Source organism: Sphaerodactylus townsendi, linkage group LG04 (genome assembly GCF_021028975.2).
Source record: "Sphaerodactylus townsendi isolate TG3544 linkage group LG04, MPM_Stown_v2.3, whole genome shotgun sequence".
NCBI classification, from domain to species: Eukaryota; Metazoa; Chordata; class Lepidosauria; order Squamata; family Sphaerodactylidae; genus Sphaerodactylus; species Sphaerodactylus townsendi.
The window spans coordinates 49,833,056-49,852,539 of record NC_059428.1 but is presented as its reverse complement, the minus strand read 5'-3'; the positions used below and the strand labels follow the sequence as shown (position 1 = coordinate 49,852,539).

Sequence of the window (19,484 nt, the reverse complement as noted above, 5' to 3'; positions counted from 1 at the left end):
CCACGCCGTCCACATTTGTAAAACACTACAAATTGAGTTCATGGATGGCAGCCGAAACGGCATTCGGCAGACGGATACTGGAACACATCTTGGAGGATAATGCCTAACCCTCCCTTTTTGGAGGACACTGCTCTAGGAGGTCCCATTCCAAGATGGCTTACACCTCCAGGAGAACGGACCATTGGATACTTACTGGGAAGGGTCCTTCTCCTGGGGGTAGTAAGCCATCTTGGCCCTCCCGTGGCATTCCATCAAGATGTGTTCAATTACTCCAATTACTACTGTCAACTGTGAATAGTTTCCAATGGGGTAAGGTAGTTAAAGGGATAGTTCCCCATCCCTCCAGTTACATATCTGTTCCTTACCGGTGTGACGAAGTTTAATGTTGTCTGTTAAGTTAAATGGTCTATAGTTCGTTAGTGAAAATACTGGATCAGAAGGGGAAGGCAATGACCAGACAGGAAATTAAAACAACAACTTCCTGCCTCCCAGAGACTGAGGTGCGAAACCACCCATTCCAAGATGGCTTACTACCCCCAGGAGAAGGACCCTTCCCAGTAAGTATCCAATGGTCCGTTCTCATAGCAATCCTCAAGGTGATTGTGTGGGGATGGGGGGAACTAGCGTGAGGTCAGCCTTGGAGGTACTGCTGCACCCCTGCTATGTTTGACAGATGACCACGAGGGGGTGCACCTTCATGGCACCTCCACAACCATCCGCAGCCATGCAAGAGCCCTCCCTCATAGATGTGTCTTCCGGCAGCCCTCATCACAGGTGGCATGGGAATGGTTCAGGGAGAGGCATAGTGCTCCTGTAATGCGGTTGGAACCAAACAGAAAGACATAGTTTGGCACAAGGTAGACTTTATTGAATTGCAAATCCTGGTGAGGCCTGATGACTCAAGCTGCCACCTCCCTGAGACTATGGAGATATAGATCAAATCTTCCCTGTCATGGTGATGGAGTAGCAGGTGGAACTTGGAAGGACTGGCTAGGTGCAACACTTCACTCCCAAGAGGTGGACAGGGACAGCAAACTGACAGTGTCTGGGGTGGGGGGGGGGGAGGTATGGCACTAGTCACACACCTGTTAAATCCTTACCTTCAGGAAAGCAGTACCGGCACACATGCCTGCCAGGGACCCCCCCCCCCCCCCCGCCTTTGAGGAGTATACTGGCCCAATCCAAACCATATTTACCTGTCTTACACTGAAGCGCTCAGTGAGTCCTTGGCAGCTGCTGCACAGGGCTCTGTTCCTACAAGAGAATGTGTTGAATAGTTGCATGGAAACCTATTCTGGAGGCAGAGGGCATCTTAGAAGTGGGTGATTCCAACCCCTTCTGTCTGGGAGGCAGGAAAACGTTTTTTGTCACTTCTTCTCAGGCTGCAGGTACCATCTTCTTCAGTATTTTTCTTGGCTCGCAAGGGAGAACACGACATTCAGCTAAGGCGCCATCACTTTTTGTCTTTTTTCCTCTTTTTTCCTCTCCTTTTGATTCTATTTAGAATGGAAGTGCTCCACCCCACCCTACCCCAATACTATGCAGTGTGCAGGAGGGACCAGCAAAGAAGTAAGCGTGCATCCCAGTGTGGATCAGAAAACTTGGGCCTCCTTCCCTGCTGCTCTCCCGAAGTACTCCACATTTACCTTATGTGTGAAGGCTATGGTGCTTGGAGGCCACTCCACTTGCTACCTCCCACCCCCAACCAAAGTGTTGCGGGCATTTGTGTAGGAGGTGGTATTGCTGAGCCAGCTCCCAGCCATAAACAAGGGAGCAGGGAAGCAGGTTTGAGAATCAGGCTCCTATTTACCTGCCAGTACCTGGCCATCTCTGGTTTCTGCCTCCAGAAATGAAGTACCTGTTTGGATTCTGAAATGGGAGAGATAAACTGCAGAGTATTGACTTTGTTCTTCTTGTTGGGTGTTGACGCAAAGTGTTTGCCTGGTACTTTCTTTGCTCTCTCACCATCAAAATGCCTTGCCACTTTCTCTAAGTCCACAAAGCAGGGAGCTTAGAGACAGAATTCTGTGCTGATGCTCTACCTCATGGGTTGTGCAGTTTCCTGGCTGGGTTAGGTGTTGGGGAGGGGCTTGGTTACCTCAAGGAGGAAGGGAGGCAATTAGTTGTAACATCCGGAGCTCCTTTAGGCTTTCTGGGTGTGACTATGGCAGTGGATGGACACTCGATTTTTGGGTAAAATTTGCACCTGTTTATTTCACCATGTTATTTGTTGGTGTAACTTGTTGGTGTAACTTTTCAGCCTCTGACGGGGGTATTCCCAAGCTGAAAAGGCTTAGGAAGCCAACTAACTCCTGCCACAACCTGAAGCCATGCAGCACCATTCTGGTGTGGGGACCTCTGCCTCAGTTGTATTGACAAGCAGCTGCTGCAGAGCTGCTCTAGCATCTGAGGGTGGCAGGGTGGTGCTGGGGTCCTGTGCTGGCATTATTGGCCCTTTGTGATTGATTAAACTATTATACTTGCAACAGATGAAGAAAAGAGCTTTTATGAAGCATCTTCAGAGGATGCCTTTTCCCCTTCAGCCCATAGAACATAATTATTTCAAAAGGTATGGCAGTGGTGCTAGAAATTTCTGTGACCTAGTTCTCTTGATTTCTTTTGATATTCCCTTGATATGTCCCCAACAATTGCATTTTGAGTTTGACTGGGTGTGTACTATTGACTGATCCTGTGAGATATTTGATGTTTTGTACTGCAGAATGGACAGTGTTCGTAGGAGTTTTCTGTCCTGATTATTATTTTACCTTTGTTTCTAATGCAGACTCAAGAATGAACACTCCGTCAGAAACCAGTAAACCTGTAAAAATGGAGAGTGGGGATGGGGACACAGGTAAGAATGAGCTGATGGTCTAATCTGGCTTTATAATGAGATTGTATGGATTTGGAGGATATAGTTGATTGTGTCTGGGGACCACCACCCCATACTCCTACTCCAGCCCAGACACAATCTGGCAGCCTCAGAAGCAGCACTGAGGCGAAGACTCACCCTAACTGGCAAGGGCAGAAGCAGGCGGCAAGGAGACGAGCAGATCCCAGGGAAGTGGCCTGGCTAGGAGCAGAGCATGAAGGTGGCAGCATTGTCAGCGACATGCCTGCCAAGGAAGAGCGGGTCGTGGAGCACAGAGGAGGCCAGAGTGGTGGAAGGCCCATGGGGGTGGGGGGAAGACCTGGAGCAAGCTGGGAGGGAATGCCAGCTACTGGGGGATGCTGGGGAAGGGAGGGCAAACAATGCCAGGCCAGGGTCAGTGTGGCCCTAATTAATTCAACCAGCTGGAAAAGGTCCTCTAGGCTTAGCTGCCCGACACCAGCCTCAGCCTCACAAGTCTGTGGAGCAGGAGGGGGCTGATCCTGGGCAGCTGAAGGAAGGAGGCATAAGAGAGGCTGGATGGGAAGAAGTTTCTGAAAGGCTCTGCCGGAAGAACCATGGAATGGAGTCTGGGGAGGAGCTTGGGTTGGGGGTTGAGTATAAAAAGGGCAAGGGCCTGGACGGATTATTTAAAAAATCCAAGCCTACTGCAGGGCTCAACGACTGTGGGAAGGGCTTTTGGGAACATGCTTGCTTCCAAGAGTCCTGTCTGAGACTGGAGGAAGGGTGCTTTAGCTCCCAGGGAGCGGGGTTTATCCCCACATTCTTTTTTACCCCCTTATTGGACAGATAGATTCTGTCTAGGAAGCACAGTCAACACCATCAATACATTTTGTTCTCTTGGTAATGATCTGGTAACAGAAAAAGGAAACCAAACATTTTCTGGGTAGAACATGAAGTGTGAAGGTATACTTTTTCACCGAAAGATCTTCAAATTGGAACTTCATCTGCCACATGCTGGACTGTCTTTGTTTTCGAATTCTTTAATCCTACTATGGATTCAGCTGGAGCAGGAAGGGAAATCATATTTGTGATTGCTGAAGAATTATGAAAGCATTCCAAAATATTTTTAGGAAATTCTAACAGGAAGCATTAGAAGATAACTACATATGTGACTTATCCTTCCCTGTGCAGCTTATTTCCTATCATCCTGGTTGGCATGAACTCATTAGGAAAATAATTTGGAGCATGGTGTTACCAACTGCGTAAAAGTGACAAAGTTAGCAGAAACAGTGGAGTAACCCCAACCATCAAGAAAATGGCAGTTTCCTGAAGGTCATATTCTGCACATGGGACCATAGAATATGAAAAAGATAGAGGTGCTTAAAGCCGCACAAATAGGCAACAAGAGACTATGATTTGTACTCTAGATGTTGGGCAGATACCAGCTTATCACACGAAGTATGCTAAAAGAAGATTCAGAAGTCTTCACATGACGGCCATGAAAGAGTGGCAATACCAGTTTATTTGTCTCTCAGGCTGGAATTTAACGATTGCTGATTTCCCTCTATCTGCTGCAGATTTCCCCCTTGACCTCCAGGAATAACATTTCAGGAGGATTTAGTAAGTTGCAGCAAGGGGAGGAAAGCAGGGAAATTCTATGCAAGGTCCGCTTCACATTCCGATTCCATGGGATACAAGCTACTGTCTTCTTTTGTGATTTAAAATATCATACAGAAGTATTCAAACTCTTTGTCATTCAAAATCTGGTCCTAGTTTGAAAATATTTCTAAGACAGAGCAATTGGATCCAGTTATCCACAGGACATCATTTTACATCAGAAAATAAAAATAAAATGCTTTCCCAGTGGGTTTTTTTTTTTTGCATCACCATGGAAGTAGGGGTGGGTAGTGTGGTGGCCAAGTTTGCAGATGATACCAAATTATGTAGGGTGGTGAGGACCACAAAGGATTGCGAAGAGCTCCAAGCTGACCTTGATAAATTAGGTGAGTGGGCTCAGAAATGGCAAATGCAGTTCAATGTAGCAAAATGTAAAGTGATGCACATAGGGGCAAAAAATCCAAACTTCACATACACGCTACAGGGGTCAGTGCTATCAGTCACAGACCAGGAAAGGGATTTAGGCTGCCTTAGTTGATAGTTCTCAGAAGGGAATGTCAACTCCAGTGCATGGCAGCTGTAAAAAAAGGCAAACCTCTATGCTGGGGATGGCCATTAGAAAAAGGAATCTGATAATAAACTGCAAAAGATTGTAAATGCCCTTTATATAAGCAGGCAGTGGTGCGACCGCACTTGGAGTACTGTGTCCAGCGCTCTGGTCGCTGCATCTCAAAAAGGATATTGAGGAGATAGAAAAGGTGCAGAGAAGGGCAACAAGTGATGATTGAGGGACTGGAGTAATTCCCTTCCCTATGAGGAGAGGCTGCAGCGTTTGGGACTCTTTAGTTTGGAGAGGAGGCGGCTGAGGCGGGATATGATTGAAGTCTACAAAATTATGCATGGGGTAGAAAATGTTGACAGAGAGAAATTTTTCTCTCTTTCTCACAATACTAGAACCAGGGGGCATACATTGAAAATGCCGAGGGGGAAGAATTAGAACAAATAAAAGGAAACATTTCTTCACACAACGTGTGATTGGTGTTTGGAATATGCTGCCACAGGAGGTGGTGATGGCCACTAACCTGGATAGCTTTAAAAGGGGCTTGGACAGATTTATGGAGGAGAAGTCGATTTTATGGCTACCAATCTTGATCCTCCTTGATCTGAGATTGCAAATGCCTCAACAGACCAGGTGATCGGGAGCAACAGCCGCAGAAGGCCATTGCGTTCACATCCTACATGTGAGCTCCCAAAGGCACCTGGTGGGCCACTGCGAGTAGCAGAGAGCTGGACTAGATGGACTTTGGTCTGATCCAGCTGGCTTGTTATTATGTTCTTATAACCAGAGTATTTGAGCAAGAAAATGCCATCCAGTCCAATATGCTGTTCAACATAGAAAATCCATCCTGTAGCATTCCTAACACTTGGTGGACCAATCTCCAAGACCAATCTCTGCTGGAAAATCCATCCTGTAGCATTCCTAACACTTGGTGGACCAATCTCCAAGACCAATCTCTGCTGGAAAACTTCCACAAAGGGAAAGGATCCCTTCCGTATAGTTAGTTGTTTTAATTATCAAAACTGTTTTTGCCCTCAGGAAGTTTTTTCTGACAGTCAACCAGTTTACCGGTCTGTAACTTGAGACCATTAAATGTAGTTTGTAGTGGCAAAGAACAAGTCTTTCTCTTGGAGGCGGAGACCTTCTCGGTGGTGGGTGATTTCCACCCCCTCTCAGGGAGGCAGGATCAAAAACGTCACTTCCTGTTCAGGCTAGGAATTAAATTATCTCCAGTTCTATTTCCTGCCTGATCAGGGAGTGCACGGATCCTTTGGACTCCTTAGCTTTCTACCAAAAAATTCTTTCTCCTTTCTTCTTTCGTGAGTTTTTTCTTTTCCCCTTGTTAGCCTTGTATTCCTGTTACCATTTGCGTGTGTGTGGAGGCTTGGTGAGTTTCTTTCTTCCCCCGCTCCTCCCTTCCCGCCCAATTCTCTGTTCCCGCCAAAAAGGGTGGATTAAGACTTCTCCCCTCCTAGGGAGGCCGTCCATGGGGAGGGGGCGCAGAAGCCAATAGGGCTCCTTCCTAGAGGAAGCGGTTTCCCCTCCTCCTCCGGAGCTTCAGCTACGGTCAGCAAGACTGCCCAGAGGCAGCCAACGGCTCGGCGCGCTGCATTGGCTCAGCAGCCGGCAGAAAAGCACACAGGCACGGACATCCAGCCAGAGTCTCCTGCGAAGCAGGGGAGGCTAGTGCCCCCACATACGCTGCCAGAAGACTCTTATGCGAGCTCAGAGGGACTCTCCTCAGCGGATCACCTAGCAGGGAACCTTCGGAGCGGCAGTCCAGATGCACGTTCGTCCTCCTCTTCACGCAGGCAAGTCCGTTCAGGCAGAAGGGGAGGGAATTTCCCCAATTCAGAGAGACAACTGGCCCGTCCTTCTTCTGCTAGGAAATGGTAGTCCTTCCCTCCCCTGAAATTCCAGCATCCCAAGTGCAGGGGACTCAGGATACTGGTAGTCCACCTCCCTCTAATGCATCAACTCTGTCTGCTCCGCTCCAAGGGCATACTAGGGGTTACCTAGGTCCCCGGAGCATGCGCTCCCTCACTCCTCAGCAGGAGGAGAAGACAGCCACGCGGAAGGGCTGGACCCCCATTCCTTAGAGCGCCTCCTAACATGAAGGGGATCCAGGGTTACTGGTAGTCCATCTTCCTCTAGCGCACCTACTCTGCCTGCTCTGCTGCAAGGGCACACTAGGGGTTACCTAGGCCCCCTGAGCTTGCGCTACCTCACTCCTCAGCAGGAGGGAAAGACAGCCACAAGAAGGCTGGGTTGAACTTCCCACTCTCCTTAGTGCGTAGCCTTTCTTGGATATAGAGGAATCTATGACCTCCTCCCTCCTCATCAGCTCCTTAGGGAGTGTTCCAACTAAGAGGACCTTGGGAACTCCTCTTCGCCAAAACTGTGGCAGCTCTGGGGTCACAGGAGTCCAAGACTCCTCTATCCTCCGGCAGAGGTGCAGCACCTAACACCTTAGGGTGTCCTAAGGCAGCAAGACCTTCTCCCCACAGGATGAGCCTTCCAAACCCACCTGCTCTTGCCGGAATGCTTTATTAAGAGGTTTAGGAAGGAATGGGAAACTCCGGCCTCCATCAATGCCTCTGGTCTAATGTACTCAAGCATTATGTGGTGCCCAAGTTGTTGAAGAGTTCCTCAAGTCACATAAGTAAACACCTCCGTGGTGACCGTTCAATCCTCAGGATTGTCTCCCAAGGATGGGGAGGGTAACCTCAAGGATCCCTTCTACAAAGATCTGAGGCCGCGCTCAGGCGCTTCCATTAGTTCTTGCCTTGGTCATAAAGACCATCGATCCTACCTCCACCGTAGACATAGCCAAAGAAGGAGCCACGTGGCGTAGGGTTAAGTGCTTGCACGTTCAGGAGATCGTGCCCCCTGTGGGTCAGATATCCTGGCAGTTGGCTCATGGCCAACTCAGCCACCCATCCATTCTCATAGTGGGTTAGACCGCGTCATGGGAATTCTACCCCACAAAGGCTGGGCATCAGGGGTGGTCTGGAAATCACTAGAATAGCAGATTTCTCATAGCGGATCTCATGGCCTCCACCATGGTTGCACAGAGAAATGCCCGACTGAGGACCTGGTCTTATCTATGGTGACTGCCTACTCTTCCAGGGGGGTAGGCCATTTGGAAAAGAACTTGACGACACCTTAGTGGAAAACAAGACCATACAAGGCCCGTGTCCTTAGTCCGTTCATCCACAGAGCTCCCCCTCCTGGTCCAGATCTAATCTGTACCCAGAGGTAATACCATGTCCTACCAGGGAATACAGAAATGCAAACTGGGAACCTAGAGGTTCCTTCGCAGGAGGGATGAGTTCAGATCCCAACACTGTATTGACAAGGCTCCTAGGACGGAAGTCCCGGTAACAGCTCGCTCTATCCACTTCGGGCTCAGTGGAGAGGAGACCACATTGTTGCGTGGTCCCAGGAGAAAGTGTCCTTAGACTGCACTATAGAATTTCATCACCTCCCTCCATCCAAATTCTCCCTCTCTTCAATCAGTTCCAGATCAGAGTAGGTGGTCAGTTCTCTTGCCGTTGATTGTCTCCTGCCACCCAGGCCATAGAACTGGCACCGTCATCAGAGCAGGCCTCCGGCCAATTCTTACACTCTCATGGTGTCAAAGGAGAATGAAGACTGGAGACCGTTCCTCAATCGTAGTATCAAGCACAAGTACATCCATCTGAAGAGTTTAAGATGGAATCCCTGAGGCTCATCACCAAAGCCTCTTGCCCAAGAGACATCCTCACTCCACTGGACCTCACGGAGGCTTATCTACATATATCTAATCATCATTCTCACACAGTCCGAGGGTCTTTTCAACATTTGCGCCTAGGTCCCATTATACTCCTGCGCCAGCAGGGAGCACACAAATACATCTCTATTGGGCGACCTACTATAAGATTCGAATCTGCATCAGCAGCACTTCAGGACCTACATCGGACCATGCAGGTCCTACAAGACCACGGTTCCTTGTGATTCGGGGAAAGATCCATCTGCAACCTACTGAACAGTTCATTCACCTAAGGGTAATGATTAACTCCGTCAAGAACACCTATTCTACTGGAGGCGGAAGGGCATCTTGCTGGGTGGTTTCCAACCCGTTCTCAGGGAGGCAGGTGTTAAAATTCGTCACTTCCTGTGACTGCTTGGACCGCCCACTGAGATCCAGTTTACTTTCCTGCCTAGAACAGGGAGAGCAGCATCTTTTCAAGCTCTGCAAGTTTTTTCCTTATTACTATCCTTTAGCCTGTTTTTTCCCATCTCTTGTTCTGTATCTCATCCCTAACGTCTCACAATCTCTCCTCCCCTCCCCGGCTCATCCTATCCCCCCTGCCTTTTACTTCTGAGGAGACCTCTGCTAGGCTGGGAATTCCTGCCTAAAAGGACTCCAAGATGGCGGACCGTTTTTCCCCCGAGAGGGAAACCTTCGTCCCGTCGCTGGCTGAAGGCACCAGAGCAGCCTCTAAAAAAGGCGCGGCAGCTGCCAAGGGGAGCTCCAAGACTAAGCCCGCCAAAAAATTGCGGGCCGAAGAGCCGCAAGACAAGAAGCGGCAGACGAAAAAGCGGCGTGCGGAGCACGCTGCAGGCGACCTCCGCGCGTGCGCGGAAGGCGCCGATTCTTCCCGGGTCTCCAACGCTCCCGCCCGGCGCTCTCCTTCCCCTCAGGGGGTTGTCGCTCGCACCGAGGACCCGGAGGCCTCAAACGGAGCGGCTGGCGCCTCGGCAGACTCTCTGCCTCCAGCAATGGAGGGCGCCACCGCAGAGGCTTCGGAGGACGATCAAGAGTCGGAGGAGGAGAGTGAAGACAGCGACCGATTCTCCACTAGGCAAGATCGCGGCCGTGATAAAAGGGAGAGGGTGGGACGTGGCGCAATGGCGCTCCCTGACCACAATACTTGGCATGACGCCTCCCCACACCAGTTAGTGGGACTGTTTAGGGAAGCCATGCGAGAGGAGATTCAGTCCTATCATAACAAAATGCATGGCTCCAAACGCAGGAGGCGCTCCCCCTCCCCTTTACCTTCCCATACTAGGTCCCCATCTAGAAAAGGCAGATCCAAACGCAGGGATCCCATAGCCTTCCCAGGAGAAGAACATTCCAGTGAGGGAGAAATAGAGGGGGACTCTGATCGCTTCTCAGAGCCAAATGAAGACAGCTCTGACAATGAGGAGCAACCTATAAAATTCTTTAATGTAGAGAATATTGCTCTCTTGATCACAAAGGCAATTTCTGCATTGGATCTCAAGGATTCTGCAGACGCCGTGGACCCAGTGGCCACCTCTTCCTCGGAAAAACCCATTAAGGGTTGCCCTAAAGGGAAAAAAGAGATTTTTCCACAAGGTAACCGCAGCTCAGGTTTTCTGCCAGTGCCTGAGTATTTCCAGAGAGGCATGCTTAAGGAATGGGCCTCTCCCACTTCGGCCAAAAGTCTATCACCTTCTTTTAAAAAACTTTACCCAGTACCAGACTACATTGCCAATATGCTACAGATGCCCCCAGTGGATGCCCCTGTTTCTGCCTTACAATCAGGAGGCCTAGTATCAAAAGATGGTGTAGGCACCATTAAAGATCAACTAGACAAACGCTCTGAGGCGATCCTTAAAAAAGCGCATGAGGAGCTGGCAGCCTTATCAAAAATCCTTCTCTCTTCAGCTACTATGGCTAGAGCTGCCATCGTTTGGTTAAGGAGGATTCTGGAACTACTCCCACCTGAACCTAAGGCCATCAGAGAGGGCGTAGAAAGAACTCTCCTTACGGCGTCATACTTAGCAGACTTTAACCACGAAGGCCTCTTAATTACAGCCAAGGTTATGGCCAACAACGTGGTGGCTAGGAGACATGCCTGGCTTAGAGCCTGGCAAGCAGATATCCTATCCAAGCACTTAGTGGCAGGGTACTCTTTTACTGGTAACACCTTGTTTGGCCTGGAACTGGAACAGGTCCTAGTTCAAACCAAAGACAACAAAAAAGCAATGCCCAAATCAATCAGGGCCGACCATTCCTATCAAAACAGCAAGTCAACATCTACCTTTCGGTCTCACAAGACCCTACCTAGGTCTTCCCGGGATGGCAAGCGATGGCAAGCCCAACAGGGCTTTCGCAGGCGTACTGGGCACTTCAACAACTCCTTTCGGAACAACTCCAAACCTGGGAAGTCCTTCCGCTCAGAGGGAGCTTCCAAACAATGACACCCAACAAATTCCGGTAGGCGGTCGTCTTCAATTCTTCAGTCACCAGTGGGAAGGCGACCACGTGGACCGCTGGTCCCAGGAGGTCATTCAGTCAGGCTACGCGATCGAGTTTGCCCGCCTACCCCCCCAACGTTTCCGTGCGTTCCCAGTCAACGCCAACATAGACAAGGCTCAGAGAACCCAAAGGGCCATCCAACACCTCATCGACATTCAGGCGATAGAGTCAGTGCCAGAATTGGAGAAATCCTTGGGGGTGTTCTCTCACTTTTTTACAGTACCGAAACGCAACGGGGATTGGCGAGCAATACTCAACCTGAAATTCATCAACCGACATCTACAACTACATCGGTTCCGGATGGAAACACTGCGATCCATCACAGAAAATCTTCGGCCAGGCGGCTTTTTGACCTCCCTGGACCTGACCGAAGCCTACCTTCACGTTTCGATACATCATTCCCACAGGAAATACCTACGCTTTGCAGTAGGCAACCAACAGCTTCAGTTCAGGGCTTTACCCTTCGGGTTAGCCACAGCCCCAAGAGTTTTTTCAAAGATCTTACTGTGCCCCATCACCCTTCTCCGGGAACAGAAGGTTCACGCATACCCTTACCTGGACGATATACTAATTCGGTCAGGATCGGCCCTACAAGCAACAAAGGACGTCCAGAAGGCACAGACCGTGCTACAGGACCATGGATTCCTAGTGAACCTGGACAAGAGCACAACTCTACCGTCTCAAACAATGGAGCACCTGGGAGCTCTGATCGATACCAACAGGAACTCCCTATTCATCCCAAAGGACAAACAGCGACGCATTAAGCAGATGGTCTCACTTATCATATCCAGGATAGCATCCTCTCTACTGCTCCTGGCGAGTCTGATGGGACTCATGGTCTCAGTATTCGACATGCTGCAATGGGCCAGATTCCATGCCAGGGTTCTCCAGATCTTTCTGCGCCCCTTCCAGATGCAAATCATGCTGAAACAAGACCGCATCCTTCCCCTACCTCCTCGCCTCCGCAAGAAGCTCAGGTGGTAGACCAACAATCACAACCTGTCGAAGGGAAAAGTTTACCTTCACCACACCAGAAGTCAAGTGATCACGGACGCCAGCCTTCGAGGCTGGGGCACAACCTTGGAGAACACATTCGTTCAAGGCCTTTGGACACCGGACGAAATGAAGCTGCCCATCAACATTCTGGAAACAAGGTCCATCTTCAATGCCCTACTACACTTCCAATCAGCACTTCAGGGGACCCATGTCCTAGTACGCACAGACAACACTACTGCGAAGGCGTACTTAAACAATCAAGGCGGGTCCAGATCATCCCAGATGCACAGGGAAGTCGCACGCATTCTGACATGGGCCGAAGCTCACCTACTGTCTCTGTCAGCAGAGCACATCAGAGGCCAGATGAACGTAACAGCCGACTGGCTCAGCAGAACTACAGTGACGGAAGCAGAATGGAGACTAAAACCCGACATCTTCCAGCTGATCGCCAAGACCCTGGGCCTCCCCACGGTGGACCTTTTCGCATCAGCAGAAAATTGCCAAGTGCCAGTCTTCATGGCCCGATTCTACCACCCGAAGGCGACAGAAGTGGACGCGCTCATAGCACCATGGCCAAAGGAACTTCTTTACGCCTTCCCTCCTCTGCCCATCATCCCCAAGGTCCTGAGGAAGATAGTGACGGAGCAGGCAGAGGTGATCCTAGTCGCACCATACTGGCCCCGTCGACCGTGGCTATCGTCCATCCTGGAGATGGCAGTCTCCCCAGGCCTAACACTCCCAACTCCACCGGACATGTTAACTCAAGGTCCAGTGTCCCACCCCAACCCACGATGGTTCAAACTGACAGCGTGGCGCTTGAGCGGGCGCTCCTAAGAGGCAAAGGTTACTCCGAACAAGTCACCAACACAATACTGGCATCTCGCCGGTCCTCTACCATCAACATTTATAACTCCTCATGGAAAACCTTCGTGAGGTGGTGTAGAAGGAAGTCAGTTCCACCTCTATCCCCTGACCTTCCTCAAATCTTGCTCTTTCTCCAAGAAGGATTCCGTCAGGGTCTCCGCAGTTCCACCTTAAGACGCCAGATCGAAGCCCTGAGCACGGTCCTACCAAACATACAGGACACCCCTGTATCCAGACACCCAGATGTTGTGCGGTTCCTCACAGGCGTCAAGCAAAGCCAACCACCGGTGATTCATCGATTTCCCACCTGGCGCTTACATCTGGTATTATCGGCCCTCACTAAATCACCCTTTGAACCGGTGCAGACGATCCATCTTAAATGGCTACGCATGAAGGCCTTGTTCCTCCTAACTATTACATCGGCCAGAAGGGTATCCGAGATTCACGCCTTATCCATAGAAGCGGAACTCTGCATCTTCCATAAGGATCGGGTGATCCTTAGACCAGACCCTACCTTTATACCAAAGGTCAACTCTAGAATCCATCTTTCACAAGAAATAGTGATCCCCTCATTCTGCGCAACGCCTTCGCATCCTACAGAAAGACTGTGGCACAACCTGGACGTGAGAAGAGCTCTTAAAGCCTTCATTATCAGGACTGAGTCCATACGCACCTCACACAGCCTATTCATCAACGTGTCCCCTCCTAACCTAGGAGGCAGGATGACGAAAGCGGCTATTAGCAGAACCATAAAGGCCTGCATCATCGAAGCTTACAAAGCATCGAATCACCCTCTTCCCCATGGAATCACAGCTCATTCAACAAGGGCAGCCGCCGCCAACGCGGCCTTCAGAAAACAGGTCCCCTTGTTAGACATCTGCAGGGCCGCTACTTGGTCGTCGGCCTCCACCTTTGTCAAACACTACAAACTACATTCCTTAGCAGCCTCTGAAGCCACCTTCGGCAGACGAGTGCTGGAGCACATTATCGGGGAGTGATCTGACCCACCCTTTTTGGGACTGCTCTGGGAGTTCCCAGCAAGATGCCCTTCCGCCTCCAGTAGAACGGTCCATTGGTTACTTACCGTGAAGGGTCCTTCTACTGGACGTCGGAAGGGCATCTTGGCCCTCCCTGGATCAGTATTAATCCCCGATAATGTCTTCCAAATTCATTAGCTAAATTCAAATCCTCTTGCAGAGTGTTCCTGTTATCACTTCTTCACCTTTCCTGTCGCTTCCTGATATATATATTACGGCAAATACGGCTCTACTGCTCTTGACAGTCGTTTACTGGATCTCAGTGGGCGGTCCAAGCAGTCACAGGAAGTGACTAATTTTAACACCTGCCTCCCTGAGAACGGGTTGGAAACCACCCAGCAAGATGCCCTTCCGACGTCCAGTAGAAGGACCCTTCACGGTAAGTAACCAATGGACCGTTCGTGCCAGAGATCAAGACCCAGAGGATCATCACAATGGTGCCCACGGTGATAAAATCCAAGTGCGGCTCTTAGCCCTCTTCTTCCTGACGAAACTTCTAGGAGTCATGACAGTCTCCTTCGACATGAGACAAGGGAACAGATTTCATTCCAGAGGACGGCAGTTCTTCCGCCGACCTCACCAGTGGGGACCCTTCAGAAATTGGACAGATCCCTCGACTTTCCTCAGTCTCTCAAACAGAGCTCCAATGGAGGTAATGCAGGACCGCCTTGTCACTGGGCGGGGTCTTGCCAACAAGTCCTATGGGCAGGGCTTCATAGACTCTAGCCTTCAGGGCTGAGGAGCCACATTGGTGGAGGTACTCACGCAGGGCAGGTGGTCCAAACCAACCTCCTCTCCCTCCATCAACGTACTTGAGATACGAGCTGTCTTCATGCCCCTACAACATTCAACAGAAGGTGAATGGCAAACAGGTGCTTGTTTGAACTGACATTGCAGTGAGCGAGATCTACCTGAACCATCAAGGGAGGTCACCAGCTGGCCTCCACAAGGAAGCAAGGTAGCTTCTTAACCGGGCAGAGGGGAACGTCCTGAGCATCCAGGCCGAACATGTCAAGGGAAACTCAACCTGAACGCCGACTGGCTGTGTCGGCAACCTATTTTCCCAGCAGAGTAGTCATTCAACAGGTCAGTGTTACTTCAGTTCATCTCTCACTTTGGCAACCCAATGGTGGACCTCCTTGCCACAGCAGGGAGCGTGCAAACCCCGGCCTCGGTACCTTCTCTACACATTACCTCCAACGCCGGTAATACCAAGACTGCTAAGACACATACGGGCCTAAAAGGAAGAGGTCATACTAGTCGCTCCGTACTGACCCAGGAGAACGTGGTTCTCCACAATAATGGAGATGGCAATATCTCCTTCATCCCATTTTCCAGGACCGACAGGCCATCGGTCCCAGGGTCCTCTTCATTATCCCAACACATAATGACCATGTTTGACCACCTGGCCGTTGAGCGGGGAACATTAAGACGCAAGGCTCCTCGGAGGACGTCATGGATATCATGCTGGTCTCCAGCAGACCTTCCACTGTAAGGTTATATAATTCCACATAGAGGTCATTCCTGATCTGATCCAGGGGACAACTGCGGGATCCAAGTAACTCATCGATCTCAGTCTTAGAATTTCCGCAGGATGGATTCCGAATGGGTCTCAGGAGCGCCAGTCTCAGACGCTAGGTAGCAGCATTGTCCACAGTTCGTTCCCAGTTCCAAGGTTCTTGGTTTAACACAATACCCAGTGGTGTTACGTTTTCCTAAGGGGATTCAACAGTTACACAGAACCACAGGTCCCCACCTCGGCGCCTTCACACGGTTCTTACGGCTCTCACCAATTTTCCCTTCTAATAGGTTCAATCCATTCACTTGCGCTGTTTCCGCATGTAAACGATATTCCTGGTGGCAATTACATTGGCCACAGAGCCTCGGAATTCAGATCCTGGTCAGCCAACCCAAACCTTGCGTACTCCATCAAGATAGACTAGTATCATCGCCAGATCCTAAGGCTGCTTCTACCTTCCACCTTCAGCAGAACAACATCTCTACTCCAAAGTTGGGACAACAAATGTCTATGACAGTCATTAGCTCCACCATCAAACTGAGTTTAGTGGGAGCACACAAAGTCCTTAACGTGCCAGTTCCTGGGGGCATCACAGCCCACTCCACTAGGAGTGCAGCGACCAATGCAGCTTTTCGCAACAAGGCTCCGCTAGAGCAAATATGTAGAGCTGCCATATGGGCCAGTCCCGCATTTTTGTGAGGCACTGCAAACTGCAGTCATGGGGAGCAGCCGAGACCATTTTCAGCCATAGAGTTCTTGAGAACATATTGGAGGCTTAGCGCTAGCCCACCCGATTGGGGACACTGCTTGGGGAGGTCCCACCGAGAAGGTCTCCGCCTCCAAGAGAACGGTCCATTGATACTTACCGTGAAGGGGCCTTCTCTTGGAAGGCAGGAGACCTTCTCGTTCCTCCCATGGCATCGCTAGCGTCCGGAATGTTCTCAGGCTGTTCCTGGTTAGGGAAACAGTTTTCCCCTATAATTCCAGTTTAAACTTTTTCCGTTCCACGTTGATGGATGTTATGTTCCTGTTCTTCCTGTTCTATTTCTGTTTATAATTGTCTTTACCACTGCTCAATCAGGAGCAAACTGGTGATAATTGGAGTCCTAGCCTGAACAGGAAGTGACATTTTTGATCCTGCCCCTCTGAGAGGGGGTGGAAATCACTCCACCGAGAAGGTCTCCTGCCTTCCAAGAGAAGGCCCCTTCACGGTTAGTACCAATGGACCGTTCTCAGATCCTAGTCCAGCACTGTATCCATTACAACACACTGGCACTCTCTCTCATGTGCTCTACATCCCACACACACTTCTATATATTCTCCCCCTTGTACTAACTTGGTGGCTGCTTCATTCAGTCACAGCATGATTCTAGATGGCAGAAAGAGGCAAACTGGGAGTCTTAACCACCAGCTGTTTACCTCATCAGCTGCCTATTGTGATACCCCGAGTAACAGCAGCTGGACTAGGTGTACAATGTACTGTTAGCTGCCGTACAGAGTAGGCGGAGGCCTTGGGAGACTCTCCCTTTTTTGCACTAGGTGGAGGCCACCCATCCGCCTCAGCTTAGGGACTCTTTAGAGTAGTCTTAAATTAATTAGAACAGCAGCAAAATCCAACCCAAACTCATGAAATTCAACATTAACCGTTAGAGAAGGAGAAGAAGTACACAGTCAGGAAAGACTAGAAAGGTTGTCTCAAAGAGTTGCGATGACCATGGTAGGAGCAAGATTTTCTTCTTGCTCAGAGAAGAAGGACTTTTCATGGCATGTATCCAACAGTCATTCTTCCACTGAGCAGAGTGCCTTGTGGGACCTTGTGGGACCTCCCAGAGCAGTGGCCCAAATTATTGGGTGAGTCATCATAGGTAGATAGTTAGTTAAAGGAATGACATGTTGCAGCACCTTTCACCTGAAGGCTGCTTCCGAAGAATTGTAGGTGTCAATCTTACAGTATTCGATGAAGGTTGCGAATTTCTTCAGGCAGCATTGGCAGAAGCACTGCATACTGAACGGGCTGTAATTTCAACTGGAACCTCTACATGCTGAGATTGGTATACCTCTACAATGGGATTCTTAAGGCATTTGCTAATGGTATTGCTGGAGATGCTCTGACCCAAGTTTGGAGGTGTAACAGCTATGAACATTTACTTAGTCTTGCAGATAGATTGAATTCTGACAGTATAAATCCTTAGGACTCTCCTCACGTCTAAGGCATGCCAAAGTGCTCTGGATGTCAGCAGAATGATGGTAAGCATATCTTCTATTGTTGGAATTTGGAGTCGACTTCACGCCAAAAGGAGGGGACTGTGTGTAGGACCACCTTATTTTTATGAAACACATATAAGTCTGGGTGAATCAACAGAACACAAAGGTTTTTTTCAATAATTTTTTTATTGTATAGAGTATTTCTATAACAGTTACATACAATATATTTAATCAAACTATACATTTTCCCCTTTTTTCCTCCCTCCCTCCTCCTTCTTTCTCAGTTATTCAAGCAAGCAGCAGAAAGTTCATTCTCCGTATTCTTTTCTCCAAATGTCTTCGTTAAATCCGGCTTCTCTCATCCAGTTCTCGAACATTGTCCACATCTTCATAATATCCCTTAATTTTTCTTGCCATAGCATATTTTTTTGTTCCCATACATATTCCAACCATTTTGAGATTGTCCATTTCTTATTATATTTCCAACCCAATGCAATCACCGCATGTGCGGCTCTAATCAAAATTTTATACATTGGTCCGAGACTTCTATTCACCTTTTATTCCAACCAGTAGTAAATCATTATTTATATAACACAAAGTTCACATATCCGATGTGATGGTCCCCAGAAAGATAGTCTTCAGTCTCAAATATTTCATTGGAGCAACTGACAGGTGCTTGAATGGGTGTTTAGTGAGAGCGTCGAGGACCATGTTTAACCTCCAGGTGGTAAAATGGTATACTGCCAAAAAGTCCAGGGTCTTTGCTCCCTTAAGGAATGCCACCACCGATAAATGTTGGGTGAGCAGCCACCCACCTCTGCTGGAGTTGCACCCAATATAAATTAAATACTTTAGTAAGAGAGACCTGTGTACAGATATGTGTAAATGGTTGTGGAACTGTAGCATTTTAAATTGTAAGTTTTAGTCTACTTATGCTTCATCATATTGTTTTATCAGAGGTTGGAAATCACTGTGAGCCTGAAAGGGAAGGGCGGTATAAAAATCTAATCAATCAGTCAATCAATAATCAAAAGCTCATTTTTACAAAATGATGAGATCACTTAATGGTCACACTAAATATACAGTGGAACCTTGGTTTTCATTGCCTTCGGTTTTCATCGGTTTCGGTTTTCATCTATTTTGTCAGTGAAAAGTTTGTCTTGGTTTTCATCGATTTGCAGTAAAGTGCAGGGGTTTGTGCAGTGGTGGGATCCAAAAATTTTAATAACAGGTTCCGATGATGGTGGGATTCAAACAGTGGCATCGCCACACACATGCACCTCCAGTCCCTATTGGGCTGGGAGGTTGCTTTAGTAACCCCTTCTCGGCACTCAGAAAAAATTAGTAACCACTTCTAGAGAAGTGGTGAGAACTGGTTGGATCCCACCTCTGGGTTTGTGGAGAAAAATCACCCGGACAAAGCTGTTGCAGGCTGTGTCTGCAACTTGTTTAATGACAATGTCTTGCCCCATTTCGGACAAATCTTAAAGAGGCATCAGAAACAGACCACTTTGGACAGCTTTCTGGTGCGACATTGGTCCCCTGGATCTGAAGCTGGTCCTAGTGTTATTGTTTGTTACTGTTTTCAG

General features: G+C 49.0%; 1 protein-coding gene across 2 annotated transcripts in view; it reads left to right on the top strand.

Annotated features, from left to right (window-relative positions):
- Positions 1-19,484, top strand: part of POU2F1 (POU class 2 homeobox 1) — a 153,490-nt gene that overhangs the window by 94,099 nt on the left and 39,907 nt on the right. For both annotated transcript variants that reach the window (XM_048492625.1, XM_048492624.1), the window contains exon 2: positions 2,783-2,851. In XM_048492625.1, the coding sequence (XP_048348582.1) occupies positions 2,791-2,851 (61 nt within the window). In that variant the 5' untranslated portion in view covers positions 2,783-2,790. The remainder of the gene's footprint in view (positions 1-2,782; positions 2,852-19,484) is intronic.